The sequence below is a fragment of the Pongo abelii genome, chromosome 9, assembly GCF_028885655.2.
Source record: "Pongo abelii isolate AG06213 chromosome 9, NHGRI_mPonAbe1-v2.0_pri, whole genome shotgun sequence".
In the NCBI taxonomy this organism is placed as follows: Eukaryota; Metazoa; Chordata; class Mammalia; order Primates; family Hominidae; genus Pongo; species Pongo abelii.
In genome coordinates, this window is record NC_071994.2 from 57637611 (window position 1) to 57654805 (window position 17195).

At 43.8% G+C, this 17195-nt stretch overlaps 1 protein-coding gene and 1 non-coding gene across 5 annotated transcripts in view; one reads left to right on the forward strand and one right to left on the reverse strand.

The window, feature by feature from the left end:
- Nucleotides 1-17195, reverse strand: part of NAV2 (neuron navigator 2) — an 882771-nt gene that overhangs the window by 520341 nt on the left and 345235 nt on the right. The window contains exon 1 of one of the 4 annotated variants that reach the window (XM_063728138.1): nucleotides 3000-3789. The exons of the other annotated variants lie outside the window; for them this stretch is intronic. Coding sequence (XP_063584208.1) covers nucleotides 3000-3041 — 42 coding nt within the window. The 5' untranslated portion in view covers nucleotides 3042-3789. Of the gene's footprint in view, nucleotides 1-2999; nucleotides 3790-17195 lie in introns of those variants that run through there. 4 annotated transcript variants of the gene reach the window in all.
- LOC112135632 (small nucleolar RNA SNORA1) lies at nucleotides 9541-9674 on the forward strand. Its single transcript, XR_002916890.2, has one exon. It is a non-coding gene; the product is annotated as a small nucleolar RNA SNORA1 (small nucleolar RNA).

A 17195-nucleotide genomic window follows, 5' to 3' on the forward strand; every position in this document is an offset into this window, starting at 1 on the left:
GCTACAAAACCTTCAGCTAAGAACCTCCTTGAGCTTCAATTTCTTCAACTGTAGGATAACACCAGCTGGTGTTTATTGAACACCTAGTATATGCCTACTATTATAATTGCTTTTATGTGTATTAACTTATTTGATCTTCAAAAACAATACTACAAAGTAGTTACTATTGTTATCCCCATTTTGCAGGTATGGAAATTGAGGCTCAAGGAAGCTAAGAAACCCGCCCAAATCACACAACTACCCAGCAGAAGAGGTGAAATTTGAACCCAGTTATTCTGGCTCCAGAGTCCATGTTCTTAGCCACAATGCTGTACTGTAGATGATGACAGCAGCCCCTCCTCAAAAGTTTTGGGGGATCAATAAGATTAATCCACATGTAACTGGCTAGAGGTTATAGGTAATATTGGCAACTGTTATAATTTTGTCCAGTGTACACAATGTTAGAGCAGTTGGTTGCTTTAGCAGATGCTGTTGACACCCTGTCATATTCCCTTGGCTTAGCCTGGAGGTCATCCACAGACAGTGGGCATGTCCCTTGCCTAGGGACATCCTGTATCTGAGAGATTCTTGTGCATCAAACAGGGCAGGCCAGAAGTGCTGGGGTTCTCATATCCCAGGAGAAAACCACACCCAATGAGGCAGATGAGTTGGTGCATAAACACCTCAGCTTCTTTTTTCCTCCATGGGACAATTCTGAGGTAGATCCAACATAGTCCTTCAGAGGGCCCCTGTGGGATTGAGCCCAGCTGCCCATTATAGTAACCCACCCATTAGCACACCTTTTATTGGCTTTCTCCTTGCTGTCTCACTCCCCACTCCCTCACAGTGCTTCCTGGAATCGCTTCCCAAATAAACTACTTGCACTGAAATACTTACTTCACAGTCTGTGTTGGAGGATCCAAACTAAGACATGGATGCAATTCAGTTTGGAGAGAGAGAAAAGGAAGAGATATACCCATTGAGGCTTGAGATTTTTCTGGGCAGATACTGCCAGGAGAAGAGCATCAGCCCTCGTAGTGAACGGAAACGTTCCCAGTAACTAGAAAAATGGATCAGCCCTCCCTCATGCTGTTTCTCAAACAGAATAGTCCCTTCACCCACATTTCACCTGACACTTCAAAAAGATTGGCCATCAAGGGATTCTGGCAAGAGCCCTGATGCCTCTGGAGTAGATTACAGAAGCATTCCTTGAAACCTTAGGACGTGAGCATAAAATAAACACAAATAAGCTCCCCTTGTCTAAATAAACCGAGGTACAGTTTGATGAGGCAGTTTTCTTTTTCTCTCTACCCCTTCCACATTTCTCTCCTCAAAGGCCAGGCTTGTTTGCTTACTTATTTAATACTAAACCCTTTGTACCTTCAAAGAACGCCTTTGTGTCTGAGATGAAGTGGAGCATTTCTGCCTGCTGGACACAATTTTCCAAATGAACCTCCAAACACAGAGTAGCCCAGATTATTAACAATAAGACAACCTTGCAGTTTGGCCGGATGGATGAAACGAACAGGAGGTAAGAAGGAAAACATGAGACAGGATGGATTTTCAGCAGGTTTTTCCAGCCAAACCGTTTGCAATTCCACTGGAAAGGATTCTCAGGGGGAAAGAAACCAAAGAACACGGTGAGAAAAAAAGCAAATTACTGGCTCAGCAGCGCAACATCTTCCCTTGACAAGTTGGGCATGAGGAAAGAAGGACCAGACACATTGAAAGGGACCAATGCTGGCCAGCATGATGGCACAGAGGGTTTTGTCACCTCCAAACGTGGGTGGCCTGGGCCACAGTCCTAGGCTGGGCTCAGAAATGCCGCTGCCATTTCATCCATCATGGAGACTGCACAAACACTAAGAACAGAGGCATTTGACTGGACCCAGACATTTCAAATGGAGAGAAGCTTTCAGAGAACACAGTTGGAACCAAAAATCAACACAAGGATCACCAAACACACACACACACAGGCCATAAAAGAATGTATTATGCAGAGCCAACTAAAGAAAAATCACAGGGGATATTTGCATTGTGAAGCATCCCATTCTCTAATGGGTCAAGTCCTTCCCATAAGAGGCAGGATAACCTACTGGTCAAAAGCTTCGTGGTGGAGTCAAACTCCCTGGGAGGGAATCTCCCTAGCTCTGCCACATATGGGCTGGGTGACCTCGGGCAAATTCCTTAATCTTTCTGTGTGCTTCCATTTCCTCATCTGCAAATGAGGGCTGATAATAATAATTATATTAACGTCAGAGCATTGTCTGTGAGGTTAAATGAATAAATACATATACATCACCTAGAAGAGGGTCTGGCATGCCCAACACATGTTAGCTCTGATCACTACATAACTTCAGCATACAATAACTCATCAGCACTACAATAGCTTCCCAGGTACAATAGGATAAAAGTTAAAAAGACAAAGCAGCATAAAAGCAGGTCAGACTGAAAAAGAATTCCCTGAAGCTAGGAGACTACCTTACTTCAAACAAAGCACGGTGACCGTCTTACCTGTTTCCTCGGCTCACGGATGGCTATTCGCTGTGGGTGCCACAAGTGCAGTGTGAGCTCTGAGGACCCCCTGGCACCCCCAGGTTCTCTTTGGCATGCTAGAAAGGTCTGTTGGACTGCAGATCAGAAGTGTGGCTGAGGCTGGGGCACTGCCCTTGCAGAAGAGATGGCACACCCCCTCCCCTCTCCCCGCTCCCAAAAGCCGCTCTTCCATCTGGCTGTGTCTGTCACTGTCAGGGGCGGTGGCATCTGCCTCTGAGCTGGTCAGTGGCTGGGGTCTGGCCCCCCAGGGCAGCGGAAGGGCATGCCATTGGCATGGGTCATAACTGGAGGCCAGCTCCCCCGTGGTCTCTCTGTGCAGAGAATTCTATGTCCCAGACCCACCTGCCCTTGAGAGCAGGGCCCCATCCCTGTCCTTAGCTCAAGACAGGGTCCCAGGATTTTCTTTATAGAGGTGAGAAATGGCCACGGCCATTCCTCCACTCATCTCAGACAAACACACGCACCCCAGCGAATCTCGCAGTTCTGTGCAGACATTCCTCACGCATCTGCGATCCTCCCCACCTCCTTCAGCTAAAAATGCCCACTTGTTTAGACTTCCGCAGCTTGGGAATGAAGCTGGAATTAAAACAGAGACAAAGGTCCACTATCAGTAGTTATTTCTGAAGTAACAAGCAACTAATTGGGACTTACTGTTATTAAAAACCTATACGGCAGGCAGTAATTAAACTGCAGCTAATGAGAATTTCTGCACCAGGCTCTTCAGCCACCACATGGCTATTCTCCTCATCCTGGGTGGAAGGGTCTGTTGTTGGAGGAAATAAACGGCTTCTTCATAGCTCTCCAAGAGATATTAGTCATATTGGAGATTTCTGCCCCAGGGAAGTCAGTAAGATGGGGCAGTGGGGCAAGACAAGACATAAATATGAGAAGCCCAGGAACATACGGAGGTTTCTAGATTGGCTGCTATTATCCTCTGGATGGTGACATCATGCCTCTGGGAAATGGCTGTGGGGTACTGTCAAGTCAGTAGGAAAACAGCTGAATCGACTCTTTCATAAATAGATGTATTGAGAACTTCTTATGTGTTAGGAGCTCTGGGAGATGCATTTATATACATTATTTCATTTACTCTTCCTAACAGCCTGAGGAAGGAAGTACCACTAGGCCCTGTTTTACAGATGAGGAAACTTGGCTCAGAGAGACAAAGTCACCTATGGAAACTCACCTGGCTGCTGAGCAGAGTGAAGCCAGAGTTGGATCCAGAAGGAAGGAAAAACTTGGAGTCACATTCTTGTATGCAACACAGCAAAGGGAGGCAGTTGGTGGAGTCAGTGGGGCCAGCTAGGTGTGGCCACCTTCTAGCCTCCTGATGAGCTTGTTTAGCTACCAAAACATTCTGTGCCTCCGTTTCTGCATCTGTAGAGTGGAGATAGTTATACCTACCTACGGGGTTTGCTGTAAAGACGAACAGCCTGCAGATGAAGCATTTAGACCAGGGCTTGGTTCATGGTAAACACTCAATAAAGTCCAGTTGTTATTCTAGGTGCTCTACAGATGCTCTCGGAAGTAGTGCTATCATTTGCTGAAACTCATTGTCTGAGCATGGCAGAGGTTTTGTAATAATGAAAGCTGTGGAAGTCTCAGCAAACAGTGTCTGTCTGCCTGTGTCCCTGGGGAAAGGGGGCAGACAAACCCAGCGAGCTGGTTCTGCTCTGAGGCCACTGCCCTGGTGTCCGGGGCAGTGGGAGGCTGGCCAAGCTCCCAGACAGCCTGTCTCGGGCCTGGAGCACAGAGCCGTTGCCTCACCAGCTTGTAATGAACTGCGTCTCCATCCTGATTAGGGGAACAATCCTCACACAGAGAGACTCAGGGGAAGGAAATGACAACGTTGTGGGGACAGGGTATAACATCACCTCCCAAGGAGGAGCTGGCTTCTGGGGGGCCGGTGAATTGAAGGTCACAGCCCAAGATGGTGCCCAACCCCAGGGAGGAGGCTGAGCAGATTCTACTAGGGCAAGTCTAGGATTTAAGAAATGTGCTAGGTCCAGCCAGGCCTCTGTATGCAAGCCTAGAAGGTAGCAGCTCATAGGCTCTGGTTTGCCAAAAAGGGCACACAAGGAAACCAACCTTCCCTGGGCACCTACCCCATATCATTCCCCATGCCAGCCTTATGACATTAACATTGTCCTATAAAATAGAATTTTAGAGCGCTGTCTTTTCCAAAACCATGGGTTGCAGCCCATTACTGGGTTATGAAAACAATTTAGTGGGTGACTAATACCATTTTTAAAATAACGTGATTAAAATTAAAAAAAAAAACAGAAAATTTCAGAGGGCACTGCACGTGGTACAGATGAGTATTGTTTTAGGAATCTTTTATTTATTTAGTGTAAGTGTGTTTGGGAGCAGAATTGTGATATAAAATACATTTTTTACTGAGAATTATGGTCAAAACTTCTCGAAAGAATGCAGGCTCTGGCCAGGCATGGTGGCTTATGCCTGTAATCCCAGCACTTTGGGAGACCAAGGCAGGGGGACTGCTTAAGTCCAGATGTTTGAGACCAGCCTGGGCAACATAGTGAGACCCCATCACTACAAAAAAATTTTTTTTTTTTTAATTAGCCTTCATGGTGGTGTGTCTGTGGTCCCAGCTACTCGGGAGGCTCTGAGGTGGGAGAATCACTTGAGCTTGGGTGGTTGAGGCTACAGTGAGTCATGATCGTGCCATTGCACTCCAGCCTGGGCAACAGAGTGAGATCCTGTCTCAAAAAATAAAAATAAAAAAAGAATGCAGGCTCTGAAATCAGACTGACTGGAGAACCTTGATCAAGTTGTAAAACCCCTCTGTGTCTCAGTTTCCTCATCTATAAAATGGGGATAATAATAGAACATTTCATAGTGTTGTTGCATGAAGTAACTGAGTTAACATTATAAAGTGCTTAAAGTGGTGTAGCAGACACTGCTAGCATTCATCAATTTCCCCTCAGCCAACCTCAAAGCCCCATACAGATAGTTCAGTTCCTTGTATGTGCCAATGCCTTCCTGAGTCTTTCTCCTGAAGATGCTCCCTGGTCATGGTTATGCGCTTAGCCCAAGCACAGGGCAGGTCAAAGGTGTGGTGGAATGAATGCCCCAGGAGTGACCCTCCACCAATGAGGCCTGGAAGATGGTGGATAAACACCGCAGTGGAGATTTTGAGGTGCGTTTCTCAGTCTCTAAGAGGGTGCCCAGTGGGACTGAGCCCCCATTGCCCACCAAAACGACTCCTCCCCATCTCACTTCCCTGTTCTCTCACTTTGCTTCCTGGGATGCCCTCCCATATAAACTTGCACCTAAGTCCTTGTCTTGGTGTCTAATCTTAATTTTGATGAACTTAAGCAGATTCTGACACAAAGTAAGTGCTTGATAGGTGTTAGTTATTATTAATCATGTTCATCTTGAGAGAGGATCTTTGCAAGTGCTTTATGTGCAATATCTCATTTAATACTCACACCAAGTCCATAAAGTAGGAACTGTGATTGTCCCCATTTTTTAGATAAGAAAACTGAGGTTTAGAAAAGTTAAGCACGCTGCTCGGGTTTACATAGCTAGAAAGGAAAGAGTTCCACTCTGAACCCATGAGTGTTACCAATGCCCCTGTTCTCTACCTCTCCTCTCTATTTAATCTATACAATCACTTTGCCAGCTAGCTACTGTTGTCACTCCCATTTTACAGATATGGAGATGGAAAGCCCAGGGAAATTATTTGCACTCAATTCCTGCACTATTCACTACCATGCTGGGACCGACAACTGGTATCCTGACTCGTTACTGTGCTTTCCATGACAGCAGCAGCAGCCTGCTTCTATGTGCCCTGGATAGAGAAGACACAGGAGAAATCCCTTCTTAAAAAAAAAAAAAAAAAAGTCCCTGAAGTAGAAACCAGCCAGCTACCATCAAACTTTGCAGCACAGGAGAAAGGCAGGATGCGGTTGAAAACAGACACAATTTTCAAAGACTAGTGAAACTTACAGAAACTTAATGACACAGACTGATAGAAATCTGTTCCAGTGCTTGTGCCTCAACTCCTCAACCTGGTAAATGGGCTGATGGCCTGGTATGAACTCCCTCTACTCATTGCTGGCCTTCACTTTCAGCTCCTCTTCCTTATCTCCAACAGCCCCACCATTCCACCAAGGTACCTCAAGCTACTGTACCTTTGGTCTGAGCTCCATCTTCATGAAATTCACTGTGATGTTTCCCTGGAAACCTGCTGTGTGCCACACACAGTGCTAACCCCTCAGTGCCCCAACTTCCTCATCTATTAAATTGGGATAATCCTAGTATCTTCTTCATGAGCTGTTGTGAGGATTAACTGAACTAATTGTGCAAATCCCATGGCTGGCAAAGGACCCATATCTAGCATATATAAAGAATACTCAAAACTCCACATTAAAAAACAAACAATCCAACCAAAAGATGGGTAAATGACATGTAGAGACATTTTACTGAAAAGAATATACAGATGGCAAATAAGCAGTGAAAAAATGTTCAACATCACCAGCTATTGGGGAGATGGAAAGTCAGACCATGATAAGGTGTCACTACATACCTTTTAGAACAGATAAAATTAAAACAGTGGCAACACCAAATTCCAGCAAAGATGTAGAGACACTGAATCACTCACACATTGCTGGTGGGAATGTAAAATGGTACAGCCACTCTCGGAAAGAATTTGACTTCCTTCCTAAAACACTAAACATATACTAACCATGTAACTCAACAATGGCACCCCCAAGCAATTATCCCTGTGAGATGAAGACTTATATTTGAAATAAAAATCTATACACAAATATTTATAGCTGCTTTATACATCAAAGCCAAAAACTGGAAATAACCCAGATACTTTTCCTGGTTAAACCATAGTCTGTCAGTCAGTCATGTATCAGTGGTATATTGGTGTATATCAGTGGTATATTGGTGGCATATCCATGGAACAGAACTCACCAGGAACAGAGGAATGAACTATAGACAGACAACCTGAATGGATCTGAAAGGCATTATGCTGAGTGAGAAAAAAAAAAGCCAATCTTAAAAGGTCACATACTTTGCCATTCCACTTAGATAACATTGTTGAAATGACAACATTTTGCAGAAAACATACTAATAGTTAGTTGCCAGGGGCTGGGGGTGGCGGAAGGGAGAGGGGTGGGTATGACTCTGAAGGGGCTGCACAAGGGAGATCTTTGTGGACATGGGAGAGTTCTGTATCTTGATTGTGGTGGTGATTGTGTAAGATTCTCACAATTTTACACAAGTGAGAAAAAGACACAGAACAATACTCACACAGTCAATTGCCTGGTTCTGAAACTGTACTATAATTATGTAATGTGTAAACATTGGAGAAAACCAGGTGAAAGGGACCTCTCACTTCTATCTTTACATGGGATCTCTCAGTACCATCTTTGCAACTTCCTGCAAATCTATCATTATTTCAAAATTTTTAAAAATGTTTTAAATGAGCTACTTGTAAAAAGTTTAGAGCAGTGCCTAAATAAGCACTTAGTCAATATCAGCTCTCATTACTATTATTTTATTTTCACTGTTACTTCATACAAGTCATCTTAGTTAATGCTAACAACAAACTTGTTATCACAAGTTTTTAAAAATCCCTATTTTACAGGTGGGAATAGTGAAACTCAGACATATTAGATAACTTGTCTAAGTTTGCATACCTAGAGAGACCTAGGAATTAAAAAGGCCAAGTTCATGGATTTCCCCCAAACATTCAACTATGAAGACCAGTAAGATAAAAATCTTTGCCCACATCAAGCTTTATAACATAGTGGGGGCAATGACAAAAATATAATTCAAATTCAAATGGAATGTCACATACTGTATAAGTTCTATGGGAGGACAGGAAATGGAGGAATAAAAAATTCTGAGGTGATCTAGGAAGGCTTCCTAGAAGAGGTGGCATTTGGAATTGTTTTGAGGATTGAGTAGGAGCTTAGTAGGTGTGGAAGAAGGCAGTGATGCAGGAAAGGGTATTCCAGGCAGAGAGAACCTAATCATTAAGCAGTGGGAGTGCTTAAACAACAGTGACAACCCCAAGGTGGCTGAAGCAGCTGGTATGTGACCAGAGGAAGATGCAGATGAAGGACAAGCAGAGGATAGTCAATGAAGATAGGTGCTGAATGAGCAACAAATCAATATTGAATCAATCAAAGGGATGAATATGGGCACCTCTATGTGGCCTGCTTCAAGCTAGATTCAATGATGATCCAAACATATGTGGATGCTGCCCATGCAGATGTTATTCTGGGAGGGAAGATCAATAAGTATGATGGGGTCAGGACTAAACTGTAGATTGGGCTTGTATCCTTAGCTTTTGCTCATTGTGGCCTCCATAGCCTGCCTTGGAAGCTGAATGGCCAATGTCTAAAGTGCATGTGCAATTATGACAGCGTATACAACAAGCAGCCAGCCATCTGTATATGCTGAAAAGCCAGGCAGAACTCTGCTGTGGGTCTTGGGGTCCCAGGAAGCAAAGAGATCTTCCATTTCAGGACCTCAAGATGAAGTTTCTCAGGGTCCTCCCAAGGCTCAGCCCTAGCAGATCCTGAAGGCAAACCCCTACTTTTTGTGGGTTATAGGGTCCCACAATGGTTGTTCTGGACCGTGGAATTTTATCTTTCAAGTCCTGATCGCTATCACACTTACACTAATTGATCTTTCCCCTTAGACAATAACATCCGCATGGTCAGGATCTACATCTGTTTGGGACATCATTGAATCCAGCTTGAAGCAGTTCACATAGAGGTGCCCATATTCAGATCCCTTTGATTGATCCAATATTGATTTGTTGGTCATCTGCTATTCTCAGATTAGAGGTGAGGAAATAAGACAGTTCCTAAGTAGAGAAGAGACAACCATGGCACACTGCACACAGGGCAATCACAGCGCCTGACCATCTAGACAAAAAAGAATGAGAAACTATCCTGGACTGTGACAAATGAAGGCAGTCACATCTGCATAGCTTATCCTAAGAACTGTGAAGGTGATGCCCCATTCTCAAAGAGAATAGGCACTGTTGATCATGCCATCCAGAGATTTTTAATGGGGTACATTGAGAAACAAGCTATGCTTCCATTCACAGCAAACACATCGCAGTGGTGACAATGAGACCTGTAACATTTCTGCTAAGGTCACGAGTGAAAATGGGATGCAACACAACTTCAACATTAGAAAAATATTAAAGAATAATGCATTTTTGCTCATTAGCCAAAATAGCAATATGCTTTCTACAATTCAACTGCTAGGGCCCTAAAGTGAATTATTTGAAGGACTAGACCCTAAAGATTCTGGGTAGGAAGTATTTAAAGTATTTCATCAGTATGTCTGTATTGAAGTGGAGATAAAAGAAACCCAATTAAGATGGACAGAACGACTGTGGATTCAGCATGAATCTCTAGAAAGTCCTATCTTGAAGATAAATCTTGACTCAAGATTTGGAGGAACTAAGATGACCCTGATGGGCAGTGGAACGAATCACAACATGTAAAATTCCTTAAGTAAAAATGTATTGACTTAAAGAAAAAACCATAATGGTGGTATTTGGTTGTTTGTGAGCTTTTGCAGTCAGGATTGTTGCTAAATACCTTCCTCATTTCTCTATATCTGCCTTGGTTTGCCGTTACCACACTGGCCCCCAGGGCCTGGCTCAGTTGATGCTTTTGGAAAATTGATTTTGAGCTGTAAAAGACAGCTTTTCCAGATATAAACTCAAGCTTCTGAAGCAAGAATTGGATTAAAAGGAGCAACTGAAAAGGACCTCAGAGATCCTCTGGGACAATTGCTTTTAATCTGGGTTTCCTGGAGCTTAAAGGTTCTGCAGAGGTGCCTGGGGTGCGGGGAGCTGGGAGGCAGTCCTGGGTAAGGGGGATGCTAAAGTGGCAAGGAAGGCTCAGGGTCTCCACCTTCCAGCCAGAAGAGCTCAATGTGACCTTTTTCACCCACTCAAGTTCCAAATCTGTTAGGAGAAAGATTCCAAGGTTTAAGGTTTAAAACCCACTAAGCCAGTCCAACACCATCATCATATCATAATTTTAAAAATAGCTGATTTTGAGTGTTTGGTGTGTGCCAGGAACCATTATAAATGCTTTACATGCATTACCTCATCTAATCCTCGCAGTAGCTCTAAAAGTTAGGTACTATTATTATCTCAGTTTTACAGAGGAGAAAACATCGGCACAGTGGTTAAGTAATTTGACCAATGCTCGCAGATCACAAGTGAGGAAGCCTAGCCTGGGACCCACACAGCTGGTTCCTGAGCCTACACAATTCACCACTACACAAGACTGAGGAAGTTGAGGCACAGAGAGAGGCAGGAACTTGCCCCAGGCCCCACGGTGAGTTCAGGGCTGAGCCTAGGCTGGAATCCCGCCTCCTGAGCCCTCTTGCGTGCTTCTTCCTCCTGACATTCCCCTTCCCTCTCTCCTTCTCTACCCTACAGTGTGCCTTCTCGAACCAACTTACAGATGGCTTTAAATAGACCATCCCTTGGTTACCAAGCATCTGTGCTCCCACGCTGGGAGCAGCTGAAGGAGATGGAGCTGTGATGGCTGATCGGCTTCTGGGCCCCCGTTCTGTAAGGGGCTGTGGCTCTCTCTTGGCTGGAGCCTCACTTCCCACCTGCTGCTCTAGATACGTAGAGGCCCTTCACCATTTGCACACTGTCTATCCAGGCTCACCTACACATGCTCTTGCTATTGTGGATATGGATATGCCCTGTTCCTTTGACCATGCCATTCCCACTGCTGGGAATCCCTTTCCTGCTTTGTCAGCCTGGCATACTCCTCCTCAAATGTCCTTTTTCCAGGGCCCTGACTTTCCTGACCTCCCTTCCAAGGCAGACTCAACCACACCTTCCCCAGCACTCTCCACATCACAGCACAGATCACTCTGTATTGTAACCACTGATTGAATTTATTTCCTTGATTAAAAATCATGCAGGTGGTCCCATTTTTCCTTTGGTAAAGTCAGGATAGCTCCTACAATCTGCCTCTGGTTAAGCTGGGAGGTTTTTTTTGTTTGTTTGGTTGGTTGGTTGGGTGGTTTTTTGTTGGTTTTTTTTGTCTTCCTAAAATTCTGTCATTAAACTGATAAACTGTTTTGTAACCATATCATCTTAGGATCCAAGAAATACAGGACTTCTCTGTCTCCCTCTAGACTGTGAGCTCACCTGAGTTGACGGCCATGATTCAATGTCTCTGGACCCCCAGCAGCCAGCACAGAGGAGGCACAGAGGAAGCACCAGGTATGGTGAGTCGTGGTGCTCAGGGGCTGGACAGTGCCCTCTGTGCCCAGATCTCCATGGGAGGCATCCCAGAGGCCTAGGAGAACCCCAGCCATCTACCTATCGCCCACTGAGTTCATGAAACTACCTTATGATGTATGAAAAGAAACATGGGCAAGGACAGCAGGCTTTTTTTCCCCCCCTAACCTGGCACAAATGAGGTTGACCAAGCCCAGCAAGATTCCAAACCCCATCACACCCCATGCTCTGACTCCTTTCTTTTTTCTTAGAGATAGCTACAATCGTTGGCTTGTTCCTAGCAGTTAGCTCTCTTAAATTCTCTATTTCTAAGAGAATTTTCCAGCAGACCTTCCACCATTTTCTATCCCTTTTCATTCTGCCTCCAATAACCTTCTAAGCCCTCCAACCTATGTCTCCAATGGTAGCTGTGTACCACTTCTTCTCTTTGAACCTCAGCTCTATACATATGAGGATCTTAGACTTGATAGGGTCTAGCAGGTTACACAGGACTTTGTTTATCATTTTCCTTTTTTCTGCTTATGGCAGACATTACTAATTAATCACAGCATGCTTGCCCTCAGAATTCATCTCCAGGAAGCCACTGTCAAGTGGGTTGGCTCATGAGCTGGGTCATTTTTGCAGCTGTGGGCCTAGATGCCCTCTAAGGGAACCTCTAATCAGAGATCCTTGGGTAAAACACCCATACACCAGATTGTTTTGGATACTCCCAAATTTATATAATTTTAAATTTCTCTTTAATAAAAGCAATTTGTAAAATGGATAAGTAACTAATTCAGGATTTTGTGGGAGTAGGAGGAGGAACATTTGACTAACCAGTGGACTCTGGGCTCAACAGATGTACCTTTGAAGTGGCTTTAAGTAGTTGACCAGGAATTTGGCTTTTCTGTCAGATGATCCAAGTCAGGGAAGAAAGGAATAGAACTGATGGGATAACCATTCATTCATTTCTTTCACAAAGATTTACTGAGCACCTATTAAATGCTAGACACTGATCTAAGGGCAAGAGATTTGCAGACGAAGATAGTGACAGCCCTCATGGTTAACCAGGTACTAGACCCAATGGCACTCTACTTGTATATCACATTTAATTTTTTATGGCCTCAATTTTGTCACATTTCTCTTACCGGAGCTAATTGGCCTCCATAATCTATATTCTCTCTTTCTTAGTACAGTGGAATCTTAAAATGGAACAAGACTGGATTCCTGAATCATTGGGTGGAGAAGAGCTATCCACTGACTAGAAATGTTAGCCTTGGACTAAAATGTGGATGAGAACTAAATTTCTATTGTGTTTGTGCCTTTATACATTGCGGTACCTTCTTGTTATAGAAGCTTGTGTTATCCTAACACATTTTCTGTGTGCAGTCAGTCTCATTGTGACTTTGGTCTGGAAATGTCTTTGTAGCTCCATTGCTTACTTTCAGAAGAGTTCTTGGGATTGGGTACCCAAAGGAAATGTTCATCAGCCATGAATTCACCCTTGAAGTCAGATACTTTCAACCCAGACCATAAGAGTTTTCTATGAGGACTAAAAAGCCCTGATAAAATGAACTTTCAATCTTTTAAAGAAAAATGTGGAGCCAGGAGCCAAGGTGGCCGAATAGGAACAGCTCCAGTCTACAGCTCCCAGCATGAGCAACGCAGAAAATGGGTGATTTCTGCATTTCTAGCTGAGGTACCAGGTTCATCTCACTGGGGAGTGTCGGACACTGGGTACAGGACAGTGGGTGCAGCTCACCGAGTGTGAGCTGAAGCAGGGCAAGGCATCACCTCACCAGGGAAGTGCAAGGGGTCAGGGAATTCCCTTTCCTAGTCAAAGAAAGGGGTGACAGATGGCACCTGGAAAATCGGGTCACTCCCACCCTAATACTGTGTTTTTCCAATGGTCTTAGCAAACGGCACACCAGGAGATTATATCCCACGCCTGGCTCAGAGGATCCTACACCCACAGAGCCTTGCTCATTGCTAGCACAGGAGTCTGAGATCAAACTGCAAGGCAGCAGCAAGGCTGGGGGAGGGGTGCCTGACATTGCCAAGGCTTGAGTAGGTAAACAAAGCAGCTGGGAAGCTCGAACTGGGTGAAGCCAACCTCAGCTCAAGGAGTCCTGCCTGCCTCTGTAGACTCCACCTCTGGGGGCAGGGCATAGCCAAACCAAAGGCAGCAGAAACCTCTGCAGACTTAAATGTTCCTGTCTGACAGCTTTTAAGAGAGTAGTGGTTCTCCCAGCACAGAGTTTGAAATCTGAGAACGGACAGACTGCCTTCTCAAATGGGTCCCTGAACCCCGAGTAGCCTAACTGGGAGGCACCTCCCAGTAGGGGCAGACTGACACCTCACACGGACGGGTACTCCTCTGAGACAAAACATCCGAGGAATGATCAGGCAGCAACATTTGCTGTTCACCAATATCTGCTGTTCTGCAACCTCCGCTGCTGATACCCAGGCAAACAGGGTCTGGAGTGGACCTCTGGCAAACTCCAACAGACCTGCAGCTGAGGGTCCTGTCTGTTAGAAGGAAAACTAACAAACAGAAAGGACATCCACACCAAAACCCCATCTGTACGTCACCATCATCAAACACCAAAGGTAGATAAAACCACAAAGATGGGGAAAAAACAGAGCAGAAAAACTGGAAACTCTAAAAATCAGAGCGCCTCTCCCCCTACAAAGGAATGCAGCTCCTCACAAGCAATGGAACAAAGCTGGATGGAGAATGACTTTGATGAGTTGAGAGAAGAAGGCTTCAGACGATCAAACTACTCTGAGCTAAAGGAGGAAGTTCAAACCCATGGCAAAGAAGTTAAAAACCTTGAAAAAAAAATTAGACAAATGGCTAACTAGAATAACCAATGCAGAAAAGTCCTTAAAGGACCTCATGGAGCTGAAAACCATGGCACGAGAACTACGTGATGAATGCACAAGCCTCAGTAGCTGATTCGATCAACTGGAAGAAAGGGTATCAGTGATGGAAGATCAAATGAATGAAATGAAGCGAGAAGAGAAGTTCAGAGAAGAAAGAATAAAAAGAAACAAATAAAGCCTCCAAGAAATATGGGACTATGTGAAAACACCAAATCTACATCTGATTGGTGTACCTGAAAGTGACGGGGAGAATGGAACCAAGTAGGAAAACACTCTGCAGGATATTATCCAGGAGAACTTCCCCAAACTAGCAAGGCAGGCCAACATTCAAATTCAGGAAATACAGAGAACACCACAAAGACACTCCTCGAGAAGAGCAACTCCAAGACACATAATTGTCAGATTCACCAAAGTCAAAATAAAGGAAAAAATGTTAAAGGCAGCCAGAGAGAAAGGTCGGGTTACTCACAAAGGGAAGGCCATCAGACTAACAGCTGATCTCTTGGCAGAAACTCCACAAGCCAGAAGAAAGTGGGGGCCAATATTCAACATTCTTAAAGAAAAGAGTTTTCAACCCAGAATTTCATACCCAGCCAAACTAAGCTTCATAAGTGAAGGAGAAATAAAATACTTTACAGACAAGCAAATGCTGAGAGATTTTGTCACCACCAGGTCTGCCCTAAAAGAGCTCCTGAAGGAAGCACTAAACATGGAAAGGAACAACCGGTACCAGCCACTGCAAAAACATGCCAAATTGTAAAGACCGTCGAGGCTGGGAAGAAACTGCATCAACTAATCAGCAAAATAACCAGCTAACATCATAATGACAGGATCAAATTCACACATAACAATATTAACCTTAAATGTAAATGGGCTAAATGTTCCCATTAAAAGACACAGACTGGCAAATTGGATAAAGAGTCAAGACCCATCAGTGTGCTGTATTCAGGAAACCCATCTCATGTGCAGAGACACACATAGGCTCAAAATAAAGGGATGGAGGAAGATCTACCAAGCAAACGGAAAACAAAAAAAGGCAGGGGTTGCAATCCTAGTCTCTGATAAAACAGACTTTAAACCAACAAAGATCAAAAGAGACAAAGAAGGCCATTACATAATGGTAAAGGGATGAATTCAACAAGAAGAGGTAACTATCCTAAATATATATGCACCCAATACAGGAGCACCCAGGTTCATAAAGCAAGTCCTTAGAGACCTACAAAGAGACTTAGACTCCCACACAATAATAATGGGAGACTTTAACACCCCACTGTCAACATTAGACAGATCAACGAGACAGAAAGTTAAAAAGGATATTCAGGAATTGAACTCAGCTCTGCACCAAGCGGACCTAATAGACATCTACAGAACTCTCCACCCCAAATCAACACAATATACATTCTTTTCAGCACCACACCACACCTATTCCAAAATTGACCACATAGTTGGAAGTAAAGCACTCCTCAGCAAATGTAAAAGAACAGAGATTATAACAAACTGTCTGTCACACCACAGGGCAATCAAACTAGAACTCAGGATTAAGAAACTCACTCAAAACCACTCAACTACATGGAAACTGAACAACCTGCTCCTGAACGACTACTGGGTAAATAATAAAATGAAGGCAGAAATAAAGATGTTCTTTGAAACCAATGAGAACAAAGACAAATCATACCAGAATCTCTGGGACACATTCAAAGCAGTGTTTAGAGGGAAATTTATAGCACTAAATGCCCACAAGAGAAAGCAGGAAAGATCTAAAATTGACAACCTAACATCACAATGAAAAGAACTAGAGAAGCAAGAGCAAACACATTCAAAAGCTAGCAGAAGGCAAGAAATAACTAACATCAAAGCAGAACTGAAGGAAATGGAGACATAAAAAACCCTTCAAAAAATCAATGAATCCAGGAGCTGGTTTTTTGCAAAGATCAACAAAATTGATAGACCGCTAGCAAGACAAATAAAGAAGAAAAGAGAGAAGAATCAAATAGATGAAATAAAAAATGATAAAGGGAATATCACCACTGATCCCACAGAAATACAAACTACCATCAGAGAATACTATAAACACCTCTATGCAAATAAACTAGAAAATCTGGAAGAAATGGATAAATTCCTCGACACATACACCCTCCCAAGACTAAACCAGGAAGAAGTTGAATCTCTGAATAGACCAATAACAGGCTCTGAAATTGAGGCAATAATTATTAGCTTACCAACCGAAAAAAGTCCAGGACCAGATGGATTCACAGCCGAATTCTACCAGTGGTATAAGGAGGAGCTGGTACCATTCCTTCTGAAACTATTCCAATCAATAGAAAAAGAGGGAATCCTCCCTAACTCATTTTATGAGGCCAGCATCATCCTGATACCAAAGTCTGGCAGAGACACAACAAAAAAAAGAGAATTTTAGACCAATATCCCTGATGAACATCGATGCAAAAATCCTCAGTAAAATACTGGCAAACCAAATCCAGCAGCACATCAAAAAGCTTATCCACCATGATCAAGTGGG